The following is a 15,351-nucleotide window of genomic DNA, read 5'->3' as shown; positions in this document are numbered from 1 at the left end:
TCAAAAGACCTTGGTGATTCTTATCAGATAATATTCTTGTCCGCCGTCCCTCCCCTTTGAGTCCAGCCTCCTCACACTGTTGACCTGGACCATGCACACTGTTCCTTATGGCCCTTTGGCCTTTCCTCTTCTTATCACCGTGATGGCCGTGTCGTGATAAGGCCAGTCCAGCCTTGGGACAGAAGGAGGGTGCAGTCCGCTCTTCTTAACCTCCACAGTTGCATAACTCAGACACTTCAGGGCAGTAAAGAGGTTATCCCCCCTCTGTGCGAGTGCTAGTGTGTTTTACACACTCACACCGTGCAAATTATATTGATCATAAATGTGATCTGACCTGTACATTGTAGATATGCGATATGCACATGCAGTATGTCTCACGTTATTATTTTATTGTATATTAGTTTGGTGTGTTTGTGGCGATATCGTGTTGTTTTCCTGCTGGGAATTTGTTTTAAGAGTATACCTGATCATCCTGTTAAGAGAATGCTGAACACTTTCTAACATGGACATGTGATAGCAGCACATCTGTCTGCGTTACATACTTTTATGAGTCTGCCGGCAACGCAGACAGACAGGGAGGACTGGTGTCCAAAGTCACGACCCTGCCCTGACCTGGATGAAGGAAATGGTCACGCTGCTCGAGACAAAGCAGGGCAAAGGAGAGTCTGAGGGGCTGGCTGGTCAGCCTCTAACAATGGGTCCGTGCTCTAAGACCGCGGGCCACACAAAGGCCAGAGAAACCCCCACCTTCCCACTCCCACATTGCAATAGAGCTGGCATTTCACACTGGCCTGTGAACAGCCATTCAATCAAACTACTGTTTAACCTGACCCCTGACCTACACAGAAATCAAGATGAGTCTGGCGGGATGTATTTAGGTAACTGACCTTACTGACCTTACTCCGATCTAACCATCGGTTACTACACAACCCTGTTTCCTTGCTATCTTCGATGAAGTGAATATAGTGGGTTTTTTTATCTTTAAATCAAGGATCTATTCTATTTGGTAATTGTGACGCCAAATTTCTGTGAATATTCCTTTAAGCATGTAATCAATAGGCTCTCCAATAAATAATGTGTCTAGTGATGGGTGTTGGGAGCAATAGCTCCCGGGGGAACAAGGGACACCACCAGACCCTTCGTCTGGGTCAACTACCCTCGAGCCAGGGCTGAGAGAGGCAGCCACATGACCCTCTGCCTTCTCAATGGACTGCTCCTCCCCTCTACCTGTACGTGGCTCGGATCAAGGTGTGGGGGCTGCATATCAAACAGACTGGGCCCTTTGATGTGGATGGAAACACAAACACTGATTTGAGCAGAGTCGTAACAGCTTATTTGTTCCCTTTAGTCATTCATTGAGCCGCTTGTTGAATGTGTATGTCTTCAAAGGGCTGCTGCATGCACCGGTGGTACAGTAGCCGAGGAGGCTGTGAGAGCGCCGTGGCCTCGTGGGTTGTGGGAAGGCCATCTGGCTTCCTGTTCCTTAGATTTGATATTGATTTATTGGCTGTACATGGGAAGATAAGGGGACACCAGCTGCCAGAAGTTGTCCTCTGCATCCTCACAGACAATGGGCCTCCTGGTCATCCACATCCTGACTAAAGAGCTAATGCATGTTAAGTTCTTAAAAAGAAAATAGAAATCACCGAAAAAAATAACACAATTAGATATTTTGGCACAAATTCTGCATAAACTTTAGATGTGTGTGTTTTTTCGTGGTTAAGGTTGTTTAAATAAAAACAGCAGATGCAGAACTAAATGTAAAATGGACCACAAATTGGACGAAATTAATCACAGATTACCTAATAAGTTATGGATCAGTACTTCCACAGTGATTATACAGATAATGTCCTTTAGGCTACACATTTATTGCTGATTCTACAATCCATGCGACGTATTTGAGCACACTTAGCATCTGCAGGGCTGAGATAACACTAGTTTAAATGTCTGTCATAAAGACAGTTCCCAGTAATGAGGTGCAAAATTGCATTTACTATTCCTAACAAACCCTGACATCCTTTCACAGCTTAACACGTCACAGAAACCATTAGTCCAAAATTAGGCTCCTATGCATAACAGGTCTCCCATTCCTGTCGAGTGAGCCAGGGAGCACGGCAGTTTGGCCTTGTCGGCGGAGGTGTTGAAATGGTGTTAGAGGGAATTGTACATATGCCTGATGATTCTCACCAATACACCTCTGACCCCTTGAAAAAAAGACACACCCAACACACACAGACAGACTGCTCCCCTTCCCCCGTCCCATCCCTTTCTTCCCTTTCCCCTCCCCTGCCAACACAAGCCTGTGATGTGACTGTCTCAGATAATGAGGTGAGAATTTTATTGCTGCAGTCTATGAGCCTGGCACCAGTCCGTGAGGCCCTAGGCCCCCTCTGGTATTGGGCGCCCCCTGTTGACCGCCGTGAGCTCCCACCATAACACAGACAGCCCTCTCGGGTCCTGCAGGGATGCACTTCAAAGTGGGAGATCAATGGATGACTTGCGCATGACATCCAGGGAATGACAATGCCTCAGCCAGCCTACACCTACTGCTACGTGCCCGGCAATAGAGACACAAAGACATGCAGGCTGCTCCCGCACTACACTTGCAGCATGGAGGAAGTGCTCATTCAGGAGGGGGCTATACATACAGGAAGAAGGCAGTGCTCTATCTGTATTCTATAGTGACAATGTGAGGGGCAGAGGAAGGACATCAAGGAGACAGAGGGGCAGCAGATTCTCGGTGGCGTTCTGCTTGACTGCTGAAGCATTAATTGATAAGACGCAGCATGAATCCACGTCACGCCACTTATCTTTAAAGAAACCCATCACATTATCTCCAGTCTTACAAACTACACACACACATGACAGTGAGATCAAAGGGTTTTGAAAGTGAGCGTTTTCTATCGTTCGGGGGAGAAATGAATTTATTCCTACTGTGACATTTCTTCTGTTAGATAGAGGAAATGAGTCCAGATCCTCTTACCAGCCTGAGCCTTGTCATACAGGCCTCTAAATTTGTATTCATTTGCCACGTTCAATTACCCTGTGAACTTCAAACTAGTAGCTTGATTGGTCGATGAATAGGAAATGTAGCCTGAATGTCAGCAGTAATTGGCTCTGCACTTGTTCCACCACCTCTGCAATGACCTCCACCGCATCAGAATGAGATGTTGGAGTTTTCAGAGGTGAAAGCCAGTATCACTGTCACACATGGGGGACTTTTTGTGATCAGGCCGTCCTTTTCCTGTGGTTGGATCTGTCGTTCTGGAAAGGCCTTTGTGAAGCAGCCAAGTGGTCCAGCCGCAGACAGAAGGTGGGCTCCTGGCCTGTATCTGAGGTTGTCAGCCCGGCAGGGGAGGGAGGCGCTCCCAGCGGGCCGAGACAAGGAGAAAACAAACATGATGCTGGAACAAGACAGTGACGACAGATCCCTGCTGATAAATACAGTAACACAGGGAATCAGACCTGATGTAATCCCTCAGTAGATTGATGGACATATAGTTCAACTGACTGGTGCATATAATGACACAATGAGGAACCTACATGAAAAATAAATTAAAATGCCTGACTTCAAGTCTGTCTGCATCGAATATAGACTAGACTGGCAATACATATCAGTACTGAAGCAACTACAATACATCGACATGTAACAATTATAGTGTTCTCATTTTACTCATGGGTTTCATGGAAATAGATTTGACTATTAATAAATCATCCAGTTAAAGGTTAAAAGCTGAGCTTTATATGAAATGTCAACCTAAACCTAAACCTTACCCTAACCGAAAAAAACATTGTACATCTCCTGTACATGAAACCAGGAACTAAATAAATGAATTGTGCCACTAATTAGCAGTTACTACTTACTTCACCCCAGTTTGTCACATCAAGCCAACATGTTGTACTATGGCGCCACCTATGGAGAAGATGAAACACAACTCAGGTAAAGGAGTCTGTGAAATAAGAAAACATGGTTTAAGACCCCTATTCAAATCAATGTAATGGAGATTATTTAATGGAAGAGCACATACAGCATGACTACTTAAAAATATACTTTTGTATGAGGCCCATTTGACTGTTAACACTATGGAAAAGTAAATAACCACAAACGGATAATTACTGTACTAAAAGTTAAAAACAAAATTGTACTTTTCTTGACTATTTTATGCCACTTCATACTTATATATATGTATTATACTTGTGTTTCATACTTATACTGTAACTTATATACAAAGAAACATTTTGTGTAAGTATGTAGGATTCAGTGACATCTAGTGGTGAAGTTGAATGTTGCAGCCTCACCTCCCCCTTCCAAACATGAAAGAGAACCTGTGGTAGTCTTAAATTGTCATAAACTGTAAACTGATTTTTTTTTGTCCAGTTTGGGCTACTGTAAACAAAACATGGCGGCCTCTGTAGAGAGGAACCGCTCCTGATGTAAATATAAAATATTTTAATATAAAAAGGCCCATTTTAGGGTAAAGAAAACAACAATTTGTACAATTTAGATGAAACACACTAGTGAAAACATCACTAGGACTATTTTATACTCAATTCCTACCAATATATCTCTTTCACCTAAATCTTACACACTGGACCTTCAACCTTCCACCTTACATTTTAGTTCATAACTTCCCCTGGTGACTCTCTTGAGTTTCCATCTGAAAGCTTTGAATAGTTCGTGAAGAGCACCCCCTAGTGTTGCTGGGTCGTACCTGCAGCGCTCCTCCCTGGGAGTGACGTTGAGTGTGTCACACAACACCGGACACGGACGCCTCCTCCCTCCTCCTCTCGCCTCCTCTCTTCTCCTCTCTCCGCTATATTTGGATAAACAACGTGTGCAGGAGGAGCTGTGGGATGGTCGTGGGCTCATAGCAGCGCACAGCCATGGCCTCGGTGAAGAAGGACAACCGGCTGACCGCCTCCCAGAGCTTCCTGTGCACCGGGTTCTCCGGGTTCCTCAGCAGGAGCCTCACCTCCCCCCTGGAGGTGGTGCGGGTGAAGAGCCAGGTGGGAACCTTCCACTGCAAGAGGGGCTTCTGCCAGAGCTTCCTGCTCATCTACCAGAGCGAGGGGCTGCGGGGCTTCTGGAAGGGAAACCTGGCTTCCTGTCTGCGGCTGTTCCCTTACACCGCGGTGCACCTCGCCACCTACAAGAAGTGAGTCCCCCCCCCCACTGCTGCTGGTTGTCACTGGGTTGTCACTGGGCTCACTGGGTTCGTGATGGTGGTTATTAGCTGGTTAGTCGGTCTGGTCAGCTGATGTTGACTTGGTAAGTTTGGGCCAAGTGACACAGAAGGCGACACGTGTAACATTCAGTAGAAACACAACAAACAGACCCGGTAACTGTTTGTTGTTTGTTTGACGCGATAAAATAAACAAAACATTTTCGCTTTTTAGTTGTTTATTTGTTTTCTGTGCAGCGAAACACTTACTTCCTGTTTTACTGCAAGAGGCGGGGTAACTGGTGCTTTAACCAATGAGAAGACAGGATTCGCTCAGTCGATATTTAAATTTATAGGGTGAGTTTTTTGCCCTGAGCTCGGTCTCGCAGGTAGACAGGTCTTCATTAGGTCTGCACTTTAGAAACAATTACTCCAGTAATCACTTCCTGACTAACAACTATTTTTATTTAATTTTTTCTGATGTATAATAGAACATACAGTCTTAATCGAAAAATCATCAGCTGATCAGTCATTGTTGCATATTATCAGCTCGCCATCTTTGGTGTATCATTAATTGATCTTGATCATCATTTTAGGGGTTACCTGTAGAGCAGTCTGGTCATTAACTATCATAAACTTTTTACACATAATTCCTGAATCCCAAACTGACATATTTAAATACATAACTTTGTCTAACTAACAGCCAAACCTAAACCAATTTTATGACAAGCAGCAAAACTGGCTTTGCTGCTGATTTGTTGTAAAATGACCATATGATTAATCAGCGGCAGTAGATTAAAATGTCTATTGACTAATTATGAATAGTTTTGGAAAATCATCTAATCCTGATTTTTAGCAAAAAAAAAAAAAAAAAAAAAAAAGCTTCTTGAAGTGAATATTATGTCTGGTTTTCTTTGTATTTTGCATCAAATTTGAAATTTCAATTGAAACATGTTGTACGTTTTTGTTCTTGACCATTTGTATGACACAAAAGCTGAATATAATGAATAAAGCAGCCACCTCTTGACATTTAACCAAACAAACAATTACCTAATTAAACAAGAAGCATATGAAATAGGATGACATTTCAATTTAGCATTAGTTGCAGGTTGTACACATGTACATATCCTGGATGTACATATCACTGCTGCCTGCAAGGCAAAACTCAGGGCATACAGCTTCCTTATTCCTCGAGTGGGTTACTACAGGACAAACATTACATACCAGTAGCATGGCTGATAAGTAAACCTGCTGGTGTGTGAGGAACAAAATTCCATCCTTATGTCATAAATACATTATCTGCTTTCGTAGATATGAAGCTGTCACAGTGGGTATGTCTGTCCCGAGCCTCAGGACACGTGTTCATGTAAACACCGCCCCAGCACAAACCTCTGTTCTGAACTGTACACTGTGTTCCTGGAAAGAAAGCCCACACCCCCCCCTCCTCCTCTGTGCCTTGGTCACACACATGTTCACGTTACTCGTCTGCCTGGTTCACAGATGTATATAGTGTCATGATTTTAAAAATACATCAAAGCAACAGTAGAGGTGAAACAAATGAAGCCTAATACAATTAAAGGTTATTTATTTAAAAAAAAATTCAAATGAGACAAAAAGCATGGAGATGATTAATAACACTGATAAACAAAAAACCCTGAAGCTGCAAAATCTAAAATTATAATGTAATATTTTTCTAATTTAATTAATCAATTAGATATTCTGCAAACGTCTGAAATATTCAAATGAGCCTCCCAAAACCCAAAGGGATCTTTGTTTTGTCTATGGCTGCAACCAACAAATATATTCATTTTTACGCTGTCTAAGAATTATTTTATCGATTCATCATTTTGTCAGAGAATGAAGAGGAATTCCTAAAATCACACATCTGAGAATCCATCGCTGGTGAATGTTTGGCATTTTTCGCTGATCAATTAACCGAAAGCGAAGACAGTTTAACTTAAGAAGCTGGAACCAGCACATGTCTTGTAATTAAGTTAAATGGTAGAATTTATTTTATTAATTTTATTTTAAATAGCTAAAACATTTAATCTTATTCTTGCATTAAACCAAAAGGTAAAAATGTGAGTGGTTCTATTTCAAAACAATGAGGTAACTTCAGAGTGTAGTTGGAGACCAGCAGTGAATACACACAGACAAATGAAAAAAAAGAAAAATAATCACTGTTTATATTGACTTATGATGGAAACAGTCACTATCCGATCAATGTATTCACAGTAAATAAATGTGTCCTCCTCTGTGTGCAGGATAGTCCACCTTCACATGGACGAACTGGGCTTCATCTCTCAGTGGAGGGCCATATTAGCCGGGGGTCTGGCTGGTTTTGCTGCTGCTCTGGCCACGTACCCACTGGAGGTGGTGGAGACCAGGCTCATTGCTCAGAACTGCAAGCAGCCCACGTACATCGGCGTAATACACAGCCTCTCAAAGATCTACAGGAGTGAGGGGCTTCTGGCTCTCTACAGGGGCTTCTCCCTCACTGTTTTAGGTGTGTATGCATATTCATACAGAGTCATTCCATGAGTAGTTGACGTTAAGGTTGTTGAAGTAACTCTGGTTTTCATTCAGTGCATCTGTCAGTCATGTAGTTCTGGTGGCCTAAGAAATTTTCAAAATCCATCCCTTAAAGCTTTTCTCTTCATCCTCTATGTTCCCATCCTTTGAGTTACACATTTCGTTAACTATTCATTTCACTGTAACTTTCACCAGGTGCATTTCCCTTCTCTATCGGATGCTACGCAGTCTACAGGAACTTGGACAAGATCTGGCAGGAGCCTCCTTTTCGCTTCACTCCCCTCCAGAACTTCATCAATGGCTGTATTGCAGCAGGAGTCGCTCAAACCCTCTCGTACCCGTTTGAAACGGTGAAAAGGAAAATGCAAGTAAGTTCACCAAGGCTCTTGCTTTACTGCGGGTGTCCGGTGTGTTTTAGATGAACTGAAACACACATTCAAATAAAACTGCAATAATAAAATGAATACAAGACTGTTAGGAATGAAAATTGGAAATAAGGAAAGACAGAAATATGATAGTTATTATAATAGTCATTATACACTTGGTTAACTCAAAGTTTAACTAAAAAATATTTGTTATAAGACATCTGAGATCCTCTACTTGACTGCAATCAACTGCATAGAGATGGGACTGGAAATCATTTGATAGATATTTCAATTAAATTCTCTTCTACTTGTCTATTAAATACCCCTTTATTTTTTAACTGCATTATTGTTAACTGCATTCATTAAAATACAAATAACTAAGCTCAACAAGTGTTTAGTGCAGCAGGTCCACTTGATTTGTTGTATTACCACCTTAAGTCCATATGGGGGCAGTGAAGTTCCCCTACTTGGTCACTCATCTTTTTTTGTTGAACATGGAAAGTTGTCATTCTTTAACCACAATATTAATAATGTAGATTTTTCAGCTTTATTGGGAAATGAAATCAGTGCATGCAAATGTAATGTCGGGACATTTTCTGAATATGTTAAATCACCTTGGTCACATCACTTCCCCTTGAATGCCTGCTGCATGTTAGAAAAGTCCCTTGGGGAACAATGGCGCTGCAAAGGACAGAATTCTACTTCCGGTTTTATCGGCCTATTATTAGTAACCACAAGGTTCAACAGCAGCTGGGAATGTGAATGTGTCCCGGTTCTGCACAAGCTACAGATAAGTTCTCTAAAGATAGCTACCGACTATCAGACAGTGGTCAGCCTCAGAGTTGTGTGCGTCCAGCTCATCAAACATGTCATCATTTAATTCAAGGATTCAGCTCTTATCTTGTCTTTAAAAGCCTAAAAGAGTAAACCTTTACAAGCCAGCTGGATAATGGATGATAAGAAAACAGCTGAGGATGTTTACTGAAGCTCAGGGTAATGATTTAAGCTGAGTATTGTTTAACTAGCTCGATGCTTCCTCAACAAAAGAAGCTGTTTGAATAGTCTAATACCATTAAGGCTGCCTCTTCCCTTACTGAACCATGAAACTGCAAGTTGCATTCCTCCGTCACATGACAGTCACCCTGCAGAGCTGTCAGTGTTGTTAACAAAAGAGGACACTCTGTGACTCCTGTGAACTTTGACATACTTAAATATGTTAGTATAATAATATTACGCAATTTTTTCTAACTTATTTACATATTTTATGTCCATCTCACTGACATTTTAATAATCAGTCAAGATTTTTGTATTTAGCATTTTCTGGTTTTCACACAAAACACAATGTGGTGTTTTATATTTATATATTTTACATTTAAACAATTGATTTTGGTCATTGGCTCCTAAAAGTTGAAGTGAGAAGTTGATAAAATCACTTCCAAAAGAAAGATGGTCAAAGAGATCGTATTTCATATCTGATCACACGTCCTGTAGTAAACACAGACAGGGAGGGTCACTTCCTCAGGGTCATGCTTTCCTTGACCTCTCTGGTTATAACTTTCAAAGACTCATCGTGATTAATCTTTTAAAACGTCATTTTATTTCTCCTCTCAGGCGCAGAGTGCCCGTCTTCCACATTATGGTGGAGTTGACGTCCATTTCAACGGGATGATGGACTGTTTCATACAGGTGGTGAGAAACAAAGGTGTACTCTCATTGTGGAGCGGTCTCACCGCCAACATGATAAAGGTAAGTTTTCACTTGTCTTAAATTTACATTATTTCAGCCTCCTCTATCATTCATTTAGTCACAGTACTGGTCCACTTCATCTTGGCACATACAGCTATCAGGAACAGAAATAACTGCACGTGCTTAGCAACATGAGTTTCGTTATGACGTGGAGAGGATTGTAGCCTTTGCAAAAGGGTACATGAGGAGGGGGGTGGAGCACGGAAAGCAATGTTCAGTGTGTAAGTCATAGAGGGAATATCACAAGGAAGGTGTAGCAGACTCTGTACAGTGTGATCCACTCTCCTATTTCAGCTGCAATGTCATAATGGATACAAGTTGTTTGACAGATGTAAGAAGTTCTCAGGGACATTTATAAACAGGATATCAATCTGAAGGAGAACAAAGCTTCTTTAAACACTAAGCAGAGTTTTATTAGTACACAAACCAGACCACAACCCTCCACTGTTCCAGGCTTTTATCACACTATCACATGATGGAGGTCACTGATCTCTATCTCACAACCGTGTTTTCCTTCATTCCCTCACAGATTGTTCCCTGTTTTGGCCTTCTGTATACCGGCTTTGAGTTGTGCAAGCAGGTTTGCCTTTACCGCAACGGGTACATCATCTCACCCCTGAGCTACCAGCTCGCACCGGGGGTCGACCAGAGCCTCGGGCCGTCCGAGCTGCAGGAGCTGAAGCGCTACCTGAGAAACAGGAACTTTAATTCAGGGGACTCGTCTTTTTGAAATCGCTGGTGAAGATTTTTCCTGTGGAAAATATTGACTGCTGACCACACATGGCCATCAAAATGAGTTAGTTATCAGTCTGAGCTACTGTAATAATTCACTGTATTAATAACACAGTATAGCATTTCAGGTTTACTGTCTTCATAAAAGCAAATAACATGTATTTACATGACTGTATGTCCTGTCTGCTGTGGACTACCTCCTTGAAAACAGTTATTTTAACCGAGTATTTGTCAATTATGTATTTACATGACTTTTTTAACCAAATGTTATGTGCCTTGTGAGATAAAAACGATTTATTTGGGGGCATATTTCAGTTATTGTCGCATTAACTTCACATAATGCCATCGTTTGTGCACATAAGTTAAAATGCTATTCATGCTGTAAATAAAAATCTGAGCACTTTGACCTTTTGCTCTTGTTGTATTATAAAATGAAAGATATATTTTGTGAATGTAACAATGAATGTAACATTTTGATAAATAAGAGTAGGACAAAAAACATTTTTCATTTTTAATGTGTAAATATATGAAAGGCTTGATTATGATATGTCCTTTTTACTGCTTTATTTATGTCGTTAAATACAGCTTAACATTTGCAGGTTGCTCACAGATTAGTTTTAAAGTAACGAAACCAATTTACGGAGGTACTGAGGTGTTTACTGCTTCTTAATATATTCCCTCAATGTCATTTGCAGATTCAGGTTGAAAGATAATCCAATGACCTTAATGAATTTAAGGGGAAGGTCTGGTCAAAGGTATATTCTTGTTCAAATTAAACTTAACTTTATCAGCTGCAACTCGGTGTCAGTGCTGCGTTGGGAAAAAGCAGAAAAACCTGAGATTTAAGAAGTATGAGGAGTGCAGATAATTAGGTTAATAAAAAAGTTAATTAATTAATATAAAAATGTTTTTATTTTATATTATAAGTAACGCACTTTGAGCTGCATTTCTTCTATTAATGGTGCTATAAAAATTAAGTGTATTATTATTATTATTATTATTAAAATGTGAATGCTGGATCTGTGAGCTGATTGGATCTCCTGCTGTGTCACACTGTGGGAAAGTGATTGACATCCAAAGGACACTAACAGATGGGGTGACCTTTTACCCACCATGACGCCCCGGGCCTCAGCTGCCCCTGTCTGACCTCTGACTTGACCTTGAGCCAGTGACACCCACCTCAAAAACTTTATCCATCAAAACTTTTCCTCTTGAGTTCTGCTGAGATGTGATTCAATCTGAACGTCTCACTAACTTTTATCCCACATTGTTAAACTTCCCTTCATGTTGCACACACAAGGTTTGCTCTTGCTGTGCCTCCAGTGCCCCAGAAGGGGGGGGGGGGGGTTTGGCACCAAATCTGTTCCCGCGTCTGACCATCGTCTGACCAATGAGGAGCCAGAGTCGTACTTTTTTTTCTCTCGCTCAGTGTCCTTAAATCCCCTGACCTCACGATTGCACCCTGCCATCTCTACTACTCCGGCAGAGCATCACCTCCCACAGACCGAGCTCCGAGGACGCACGGCGGCTGACAACACCCGAAGATGAATGAGACTGCCATTTCCTTCGCCAAGGACTTCCTGGCTGGAGGTATCGCCGCTGCCATCTCCAAAACAGCTGTAGCGCCCATCGAGAGAGTCAAGCTTCTCTTGCAGGTGAGTTCCAGACATGTGTCCTCCTCATGGTCCTCCTGTGCGCGCACCTGACACGTGGTGGAACTTTAAACACGTGTGAATTGAACCTTAAACTGGTCCTGTGGGTTCTTGTAGAGCTAATTGTAAAGCATGCATGGAGCATTCAACAAGATGCATTTAATGGGAGAAACTTGGTCTATGGGCAGAAAAGGTCTCTGGTTCGTCTCTGGTTCGACTCCACGGAGAAACAACAAAAAGACGAACTTGGATTGATCTGTCCAAAAATCCAAGCGGATTCTCCCTACCCTGTCTAGTGCCCCTGAGCAAGGCACCTTACTCCCCCAACATCTGCTCCCCGGGCGCCGTACATGGCTGCTCACTGCTCTGTGTGTCTGGCACCAGATGGGTTAAAAGCGGAGGTTAAATTTCCCCTTGCATGAGTGTGCTTGTGCATGTCTGTACATGTGTGTGGGATAAATAAATGTATCTTAAATTATCGTGGCAAGTTATACATTTGAAAGATGCTGCGTTTAAAGGAAAAGAAGGCGTCTAAGTAGTTATGAGCAGATTTGTCATAGATTGGTGCAGACATGAGGAATGAGCTGAATCCACACACCAGGCTGCAGACAAAACCCAGTGTCTTCTGTGTAAGAGGCAGATTTCACCCTCCTCTGTGTGCTAGTGGTGTTCAAAGCTGCGGATCCACCATGGCAGGTGTGTAGTTTGGCCTGACCACAAACAGTTAAGGTCAGTGCAAGGTTTGTGTCATGGCTGCTGCTTGCTAGGCCTGGACTCAGGAAGAGGAGGAGGAGGAGGAGGAGGAGGATGGGCTATTGTTAATTAAATGCTGTGAGGAGTTGTACTCTGGCACATGGATGCTAATGTGTCTGTCAGCCAGATGCATGAGAGGCCTGGGACTTTGTGTTCTCACTGATTTATATGTTTGACGGGTTAAAAGTAGATGCAGATTCACAAAGTGCATTTTTTTCATGTTGCATCCATCCCTCGTCATGTTTCCTTCTCTTATTCACCTGAGTCTCTCTGCTCTGATTACAGGTTCAACATGCCAGCAGACAGATTACGGTGGACCAGCAGTACAAGGGCATCATTGACTGCGTGGTCCGTATCCGCAGAGAGCAGGGCTTCTACTCGTACTGGAGGGGGAACCTGGCCAACGTCATCCGATACTTCCCCACCCAGGCCCTCAACTTTGCTTTCAAGGACAAGTACAAGAAGGTCTTCCTCGATGGCGTGGACAGGCACAAGCAGTTCTGGAGATACTTCGCGGGCAACCTGGCGTCGGGCGGCGCCGCCGGAGCCACGTCCCTCTGCTTCGTCTACCCACTCGACTTCGCCAGAACACGCTTGGCGGCCGATGTCGGCAAGAGCGGACACGAGCGCGAGTTCAAAGGTCTGGGCGACTGCTTGGTGAAGATCACCAAGTCAGACGGCATCAAGGGTCTGTATCAGGGCTTCAACGTCTCCGTACAGGGCATCATCATCTACAGGGCTGCTTACTTCGGCATGTACGACACCGCAAAGGGTGAGTTTTCATTATCAGATGCTGCAAAGCTTGATGTCTCTGTTCTCAGGGCACTTCCTGACCTTTGTGACCCAGATTAACCTTCCTGGTTGACATTCCTCTTGCAGGCATGCTTCCAGACCCCAAGAACACACACATCATTGTCAGCTGGATGATCGCTCAGTCTGTGACTGCTGTCGCCGGTCTTGCATCCTACCCCTTCGACACCGTCCGTCGTCGTATGATGATGCAGTCTGGACGCAAAGGAGGTAAAAATGCCATATATACCAAAAAATCAAACTTCCATTTTGCTCCTGTTTTACTAAAACAAGTTTTTGACATTTTTGTAATTCTGTTTTTGCCCTCAGCCGACATCATGTACAGTGGAACCATTGACTGCTGGAGGAAGATCTCACGTGATGAGGGCGGCAAGGCCTTCTTCAAGGGAGCACTGTCTAATGTGCTCCGAGGCATGGGTGGAGCCTTCGTGCTCGTCTTGTACGACGAGCTCAAGAAAGTCATCTAAGGTGTTTTTGTACGTGTACTGTTCATGTTCTGAAGTTTAACTGTAACATATGTACATTTGGAAGGACTTAAATATATCTCTATATTTATAGGGACCAACTAGTATGTTCTGCTAGTTGTACCTGGGGAATCTGTCCTGCACTGTTTTCTAGGCCCATGCTATTTCTTTTAAATATTTTTGCCCCTCACCTGAATGTAAGTCCCTGAACCCGGGAACCTTGAGGGGAAAAAGATAAATAAAGGAAACTACTGAGTGAATCTCCTGCCTGGTTTTGAAATTTAATACCATGTATGAAGGGTGCCATTACAGACAGAGTGTGACTGAGTGACCTGACAGCGCCGTGGTGCTTCAGGAAAACGTTTGGCAGCCTCTTGCGTGAAATGGAAGCTGCAGGTTGTATTTAGGGGGGGAAGCCAAAATCAGCTGAGAAAGTTGACCTGTTGAAAATATTACAACCGGGACATGCTCGCAGAAAAGTGACTCGCAGGAAGTCTGGAGCTCAACTAATCTATTTTACATGCACTGATATTTCAGCATTTGTACTGCATTTGGGAAGTGGACTATTCCAACGTCTCTAAATATCCTTCTATTCTCTGCCAAGCCTCGTCTCACTACAACTTTTGCGAAATAGAAGTTTGAGCTGTTTTACCATTAACCAGTGAAACACTTGTTTCCCGTATGATCCACATTCTAAGTATCTCAGATGGCAAACAGGATTACGCATGCAGTCATAGTTCAGTTTTAGGTTAATGTGTATTTTAAGACATGTCATAGATTGAATTCCTCCTGACATCTGACCATACCGGCTTTAGAGTAGCACATGATTGTAACGGGGCCAGAACGGGACATTGTGCACTGGTTTGGCCTCTGAAACCAGAGTGTGTTCCGGCCTCTGACGCGTCTTTATCCTGCTGCTGTGTCTCCAAATACAGGAGATTCACACCAAATGTTTAAATTGTGTTAAATGTGCGATTTCAGTGCATGTAGTGTCAAGATTAGTTTGAATTTTTCAAGTGTTTGGACTCGACATTGATATTCCAGCCGCATACTGTCACTTTGTATTATGAGCTGCATATGGGCTGTGAGGTCACCGGGCCACTGGGCAGCTTTAATCAGTTTTCGTTGCCTAATC

At 42.8% G+C, this 15,351-nt stretch overlaps 2 protein-coding genes across 2 annotated transcripts; both read left to right on the top strand.

Moving 5' to 3' along the window:
- Positions 1-4,492: 4,492 nt before the first annotated feature.
- Positions 4,493-10,943, top strand: slc25a43 (solute carrier family 25 member 43). The gene is made up of 5 exons (XM_061080214.1): positions 4,493-5,156; positions 7,427-7,668; positions 7,890-8,062; positions 9,671-9,805; positions 10,335-10,943. The coding sequence occupies exons 1-5, from the start codon at positions 4,885-4,887 to the stop codon at positions 10,533-10,535; spliced, it is 1,023 nt and encodes a 340-aa protein (XP_060936197.1). The 5' UTR covers positions 4,493-4,884; the 3' UTR covers positions 10,536-10,943.
- A 1,094-nt stretch (positions 10,944-12,037) lies between these two features.
- On the top strand, positions 12,038-14,463 carry slc25a5 (solute carrier family 25 member 5). Its single transcript, XM_061079839.1, has 4 exons — positions 12,038-12,192; positions 13,228-13,714; positions 13,822-13,962; positions 14,062-14,463. Exons 1-4 carry the CDS (start codon positions 12,082-12,084, stop codon positions 14,217-14,219), a joined length of 897 nt encoding a protein of 298 aa, XP_060935822.1. The 5' UTR covers positions 12,038-12,081; the 3' UTR covers positions 14,220-14,463.
- Positions 14,464-15,351: the final 888 nt, after the last annotated feature.

This window comes from Limanda limanda, chromosome 10 (assembly GCF_963576545.1).
Source record: "Limanda limanda chromosome 10, fLimLim1.1, whole genome shotgun sequence".
NCBI lineage: Eukaryota > Metazoa > Chordata > Actinopteri > Pleuronectiformes > Pleuronectidae > Limanda > Limanda limanda.
Note: the sequence above shows the minus strand (reverse complement) of the source record. Positions and strands in the feature narration are given on the sequence as shown.